Source organism: Bubalus bubalis, chromosome 7 (assembly GCF_019923935.1).
Source record: "Bubalus bubalis isolate 160015118507 breed Murrah chromosome 7, NDDB_SH_1, whole genome shotgun sequence".
NCBI classification, from domain to species: domain Eukaryota; kingdom Metazoa; phylum Chordata; class Mammalia; order Artiodactyla; family Bovidae; genus Bubalus; species Bubalus bubalis.
Window position 1 is genome coordinate 47,835,825 of NC_059163.1, and position 7,299 is coordinate 47,843,123.

The following is a 7,299-nucleotide window of genomic DNA, read 5'->3' on the forward strand; positions in this document are numbered from 1 at the left end:
TGATATTTTTTATTAACTTTTAATCATTTCCTTCTTTAATTTAGACTAAAGACCCTTTTCATTTTGTTAATGTATAAATAGCTTTATTTTAAAATATGTATTAAGGTATTCTTATTACTACTAAATATTATAGAAATATTTTTGAAAGAAATGGGGATTTAAATTTGTATTTTTTAGTGGATAACATTAGCTTTTTAGACTTAAGTAAATCAGAGACTAGTAAGTTTAAAACAGTTAAAAAATACAGTGCCCAAAACCAAAACCATATCTTTATCAAAACAGTACTATTTCTGTTCAGGCTACTATTTAGTGCTAGAATGTCGCTAATGTTATAGACCACTCTATACTCAGTCACTGTCTTATACCTCTTTCCTTTTCACACAAAAAACAGCTGCAAAACCACGTTTTTCTAAAACCAGTCAGGAGTAAACTTTTTTCTCATTTGTCTTCTAGACACGAAGATCGATTGAGAAGTTATTAGAATGGGAAAACAATAGGTTATACCACAAGGTGAGTACCACGGGGAGCAGCTTCATACTGTTGAGGTCTGAACTGCACAGTATGGAAACAGATGCTTTTGTTGAACTAAAAATATGAAAGATGGGCAAATGGGTTAGTCTGTGTGTTGCAATAAAATAGAGCTCATTTTTCTTCTTTTACTCTCCTACTTGTCTAGCTGTGCTTGCACTGGAGACTGAGCAAAAGGAAATGTGAAACGAATAACATGATGGAATATGTAAGTTAAAGGGCTGTTTTGTGAGTTTCTCTATTAAATGATCATTTATTTTGCTTCTGATCTTATTCTTTCCATGATTATTAATCAGCAAAGGTGTCAGAAGCTTAATCTCCTGAGTGCAAGGATTTTCTACGGTTCACAGATGCATGGTTTCATGTGCAAGACTGATTTATAAAGTTATGAATGACTTGAAAACAAGGCTTCACTGTGTTCTGAAAAATAATAAATTAATTGCCAAGATAAAATAGGCTGAACATGTGTTGATGGAGTGTGAAATTTTAGATGCTGTATAAAGAATAACCACAACTTTGGTTACGCAGCAAGTCAGATATGGCTTTTTTATATAATGCTAATCAGGTTTCCAAGTATGGAAGAAAACCTTTCAGCCAAGCCGCTGGAGCTTAAGAAACCTTTAGCCTTTATAGATTTTAACTACCCATACCTCTGTGGCCTTTAAAGAATCTTTCAAAGTGTTGTTGGGATATTATTCTGTAAAAATTATCTTAAAAGTAAACAGGAGATAAGATGCTGCTCACCCTGTGTTTATTCTTTAAAAGATATCTAATGGGTATGTCTATACAGTCAATTTTAGAGCTTAGAATGGGATTTAATTTACCAACTACTTGATTTACTTGAAAATTTTTTCTCAGTTTGAAAAGTTCAGAATACTATAGAAAAAGTGTCAATTTTTATTCTCCCTTGAGCCTGGGTGTTTTATGTTAAATATGAAAAGAAGAAGAACTGAGCACGGGGTTGAATATCTAGCACATCATTTCTGACAAATTTTGTCTATTCTTTGACACAGCATAGCCATCATAGGTAGCGTGTGTGTGTGTGTGTGTGTGTGTGTGTGTGTATAAAAGATTAATGAAAACAGTGCCTGGATACTGGAAATAGTTGGAAATTATCATAAAATCATTTTTCTCTGTAGCATTTTCTCTTTCTTTCATTATCACACAATCAAATCCTATTTCTAGCCTTGAACATAAAAGATGTCTTTAAAATGTATCTTTTTTCATAGAATAGCTCTATTCAGTGAACTAAATAATGTAGATTTTATCATTATCTATTATATCAAACATGTTAATTTATGATGGTAAAAAGGCACTTGATACTTTTGTATAATGATAAAAGCACATTCAAATAACTTGTTTTGAGATTGACCTATGAAAATACTAGGCTTGTATTTTCATCATACATGAAAACTCATTGGTGAGAGAGTTTATGTATTTTGTGAGAAGGGATGGATATGTAAGTGATTTAAAGGATTTTGTGAAAAAATATTTGCTATATTTATAAACCCAAACACTCAGCTTATTAATAAAATAGAAGCTTTATTTATTTAGCACACTTGTAAATTTACTTTGGAAAGCAAAGCATAAAAGTATTCCCAATACTGTTATTTCCAGATAGAACTATAAGATCATTCATTCATAAAATATGCTCATTCTATTTAATGTTTATTTTTATGATGTTGTAGTATTAATGAAAATAATGTAACCTTCCAAAACATTCTGAACTTATGTGCTCTGTAAAATATGTGCTCTTATTGCTCTGTTAAATTGTCATTAATTTTTAGATAGTTTTGTCCTAAAGCCATTATATTTTCTTACCATCATAGAAGATATCTAGAAGAATAGCTTTTTAAAGACTTAAAAATTACTTTAAAATGTATTTTTCTTCAGTTTTCTTGGAGTGTGTGTGTGTTCGTGTGTGTGTATGTGTATTTATGACAGTTGAGTGGAGGAAAAACATAATTTTAAAAACTCCCTAAAAATAGTTTTGCAAAGTTAAAATAGAAATAATCTGTATATCTGTTTGACTTCAAATTTTCTTTAATTTACAGAAATTTCATTTGTTAGTTAAAGGGAAATATTTCTCCTTGATTATGTTTTGAATATTGGAGTAAATCTATGAAATACACCAAATTTTCTTTTATTCAGATATGGCAGAAGAAATGAGACAAATGGTTAACTTCTGTGTATGGCTTCTGAAGGGAAAAAGTTTGTAGGATATATTCTTTTAAAACTAGTAATAATTCAGATAGTCAAAGATATCTTTTACTATTCATTGTATAATATATACTGGAAAATATAATTTAGTCATCAAATTTTAGAGCTACAAAGAATCTTGCCATCTCTCCAATCTTTTCATTTTATAGGTGAGGACACTGAGAAACAGAGGACTCTAGCTCAAATAAAGAAGCTGAGTAGGAAGCTAGTGAACATTTTGTAGGCAAATAACAGGTCAGGAGAGTGGCACAGGGGGCACCAAATGATGAGTCAGCTGGGGAGGAGTATATTGGAGCCACGTATAGAAATACCTTCTTTATTGAGACAGGTCAAAAATCAGGAGAACTAAAGAGTGAAAATGAAGATTTGTGGCTCAGATGACTAAATGTAGAAAAGTATCCAAACCTAGAGGTCATATCAAGACAGTTTCTAAAAAGACTGAGGAGTTCCTCAAACTGGAAACTGTTCAAATTGAATAATTTTTTGTTTAGCATCCATTCCATACAGAGTTGAAACAAGCGGGAAAATTGATTATAATTTAAGCCAGTTCCAAGTTTGGAATAAAAATTAGCTCTGGTCAACTTGTGTCTTTCTGTGTTACTGTGTTTTGTTTTTTGATCGATTTTCATTTAGTTTCCTAGTAAAAAGTCCTTTGGAACAGATTTTTAACCTTTAATTTTGCTAGCCTAACTTTTAATTCTGCTAACCTAAAAAGAAAAGAGTGTTTTTAAAAAATTAAGAGAGAGAACCAACACTTGGTCTAGAGATCACATGTCCTGGTACAGTAAAATGAGAACAGCTCTAGAACCTAAAGACCCGTGGAACTGGGCTGTAAATAAAAGGGAGGAAGCCTGTGGAGCTGAATATTAGGGTCAGCTGCAGCCACCATAATCTATGGTGTTGTACTTCTCAAATCATCAGGTTTCTCATCTATAAAGTGAGTATGATATACTTGCCTCATTGTCGGGATTAAATAGATGCATATAGTATGAAATATTTGGTATGTAGTTAGCTCTCAGTAAATGCTAGCTCCCTTTGCTTATTCATTCATGCATGCATTCTGCTCTTTGTCAGAGGCACTATAAAAATTGTTTTAAGTGATGGAATATAACTGAAGTTTTTTTAAGATAAAATTTTAAAGAAATCCTTTTAAAACTTGTTTTCTCCTTCTACAGGTCATCCTCATAGAATTTTTACCAAAGACACCGATTTTTCGACCAGATTAGCATTTACTTTATTTATAGAGACTTTCCAAGTATGTTGTCTTTCCAATGGTGCCTTGCTTGGTGCTCTCCTGGTGGTGACATAACATTGGTTCTACAGAATCGTGTGGTGTTTTTTTCTGTTGTTGTTTTTTTTTTTTTTAATAACCGCATGTTCTAAGTGTGCATTTTTGTCAAACTTTGCAACAGTTATTTCATACAGATGTTTAATACTTAAGTTATTGTGCTCTTTCTGTTATGTATTCTGATTTTCAAGGATTACTTTTTTGTATTATCAAAAAAAAAATACATTTGAACTTAGCATAAAAAGTGGCCAGCTTTTTTATTTTACCACCAAGGTATACACAGTCCTTTATTTATTAATTCCTTAATATAGAAAAAGACCTTTGTAAGGCTCTACTTATCTATTATTCTAGCAAGCACACTCTGTATTATTTCTCTTGCTTTTTAAATTTATTGTCATTATTTTAAAATAGTGTTTTCTTTCATAGCTTTTTGAACCATAACATATTCCTTCCATACAATTCCTAATGCTATGTTTACAGCAGAAATATCTGTAACATTATAAAGACCTGTCAAAAAGTTTTGAAAGTATTTCCGTCTTCAAAAGTCGTAAGGCAGGATTAAATTATTTTCATTAGAATAGACAAATCAGTGAATGGTATGCATGCATCTAATGTTTACTAGAGCTCAGGATCACAAAACACAGTAGCATTACAATCTGTATATTTTTATCAAGGTATTAATAATGGCCTTATTTGGGTTATTTTTTATTGTTTTATCAAATCTTATGTACAAAAGTATAGGAATACTAGAAATACTCCTTTAAAAAATTTCTAAGGAAAATATCTCTCAATCTAACAGCAATTGTAGAATGCGTATGTGCTTCTGAAAAGTTTTTGAAAGAAAACAAACATTATAGAATTAAACTGGTGTTTAATATCCCATTGATATTTAAAGCAGATTATTACTAAGAAATGGAGGGCATATCTAGTACTGTTTTAATCCACTAGTTTGCTTTCAGTCCAGTTATGTAGACTTTTTTGATTAAGAGTATGATACACAAGTTTGAGTCAGATCATTTTGTTTCTTTAAAATATGTACAGGCATACATTTTTTTTTTTCTCCTCCTTTTGGTTGTACATATCTCCATGCATTTTAAAACTTTCTAAATTTCTGAATGGCCTATGTGTAAATTTTTGTTTTTATAAACCTTGAAATTATACAAATTTTGTGTGTGTATACAACATGTTCCATACAACTGTGGTATCGAGCAATAATGTGAATAACTTTTGAAATTATATAAACTATGCTTAATTTGTATTAAGAATTGGTACCACTATATAATACTTTTTTCCTTGTATTAAATCTTTTAAATACCAGTTTCATTAATTTATATACCTGTATTTTTAAAAACTATTTCTTTGTACTTCTCCAAAGTACTGTAATTCTCTGTGAATTTGAATAATTTAATGACATATCCTATATCATATATTAGGAACTATCTTAAAAATTAGGATTTTTGGAGAGGGGTGTGTCCTGAGATTTATTTGTTTCCTTTGCTTCCCAAAACACCAACTTGAATTTGTAAAACACTTTTCCTATGAAGAGCTCAAAGTACAGAGAATTCATACACTTATCATTTTATTTACCTTATGTCTTGGATATGTCCTATCACCTTAAAAGTAGTGCAAATTAAAAGATAATGCTATTCAGAAACTCTAGTATTCCTCTGTGGTTTCCCTGTGACAAATTATCTTATGGAGAACACTAATTTTGCCTCAGGAGGATTCCAAAAGAACAGAAAAATATGACTGTGTAGACTATGCAGCACAGTTTTCCAAATCTGAAATTTTGTAAATTTGTGGAGCATCATGTTAATCAGCTTTATAGGAAGAACTGTACCCATTTAGGCATAATTCTTTTCTCCTATTAATCTTCTATAAATTGTAATTTTAACATTATATTCCCATAAGAATATTATTTTTAACAGGATAGTTTTCATACTTGATAATGTTAACTATAGGATTTTAAAGTATTTTCCTGATTCTATTGAGAAATATGTTGCCTAAAGAGTCCCTAGAAATGGGCGTTCATATTTCTAATTAATATATGGAAAAGAGCTGTGCATGCTTAATATATGACATTACCATAAGCCAGTTATGCTTTGAGCAGTTAGATTTCCATGTTTGGGTTTTCATTAGTAGCCCTCAGTGTAAGCCCTTTGGTTTACCCATTCTTGAATCATGAATTTAAGTGTCCATGTTACTGGAAGTTAGGAATGTCGGAGATTCTGTGTTATATGAACATTAGTCCAAAGGAAATGTTTTAAATGATGATCTTTAGTTTCTGTTTTCTAACTTAAAGTTTGTGAGACATGAACCATAGTACATAATTATAAAAATGGCCAAGAAAAGGTATTATCGGCGGAAAATCTAATGTATAGATTTTACATAGGTTAAGTAAATATCTTATGATCTTCATTCATATATTACTGGCATTTTACAATTAGTCCAGCATCCCTTTGTAGAAACATTCCTTTATCAAACATTGTACTTTGCAAACCCTATTATATTTTAGGGACTTCCCTGGTGGCTCAGATGGTAAAGCGTCTGTCTACAATGCAGGAGACTGGGTTCAATCCCTGGGTTGGGAAGATCCCCTGGAGAAGGACATGACTTTTGTATACCTGAATTAAAATGTATGGTCATCCAAAATCTAATTCAGTAGTAAAACTGAAGTAACATTTAGCTCTTAAGGTAAATAGGCCCTTCTCTCACAACCTTACTTATATAAAATGGTCCTCAGATGCTCTATTATGACTCTTTAATGACTAGGTTTCATCCATTTAAAATATAAACATGTAATTTTGGCCTGAAATCAAGAAATGTTCAACCTTGAAAACTAGTAAACAGTGATTTCCTTTCCTTACTAGAGAAGCTAGTTTTGTAATCGAATAATTTAAAATTGGGAAGAACCACAAGTTTCTCCATAGTTGTATTTTCAGTGTTACACATAGAGAGCTTCCGATTGCCTCTTGATGTTAATAGACACAGACCAACCGTATAAAATATTGACAGCATTCCATATCAATCTTTGGTTATAAAATAATGATATTAAGTAGTAACATGTACAATTGAATCCATGAATAGCTGCATGATTTCAAACTACACTACTTTTGTTATTGTTGTTGCTCAGTCATTCAGCCATGTCCAACTCTTTGTGACCCCATACTTTTATTTACTATTATATATATAGACTGTTTCAACTTTTATGGTAAGTGCTTCACTATTATAACCATTAGCTGCTTGCCTAATGTTTCACTGTA

At 31.2% G+C, this 7,299-nt stretch overlaps 1 protein-coding gene across 1 annotated transcript in view; it reads left to right on the top strand.

Moving 5' to 3' along the window:
• Positions 1–5,365, top strand: part of CHIC2 (cysteine rich hydrophobic domain 2) — a 58,209-nt gene extending 52,844 nt beyond the window's left edge. Inside the window, exons 4-6 of the mRNA XM_006048212.4 lie at positions 454–510; positions 677–736; positions 3,924–5,365. Of these exons, the coding sequence (XP_006048274.1) occupies positions 454–510; positions 677–736; positions 3,924–3,974 (168 nt within the window). The 3' untranslated portion in view covers positions 3,975–5,365. The remainder of the gene's footprint in view (positions 1–453; positions 511–676; positions 737–3,923) is intronic.
• Positions 5,366–7,299: the final 1,934 nt, after the last annotated feature.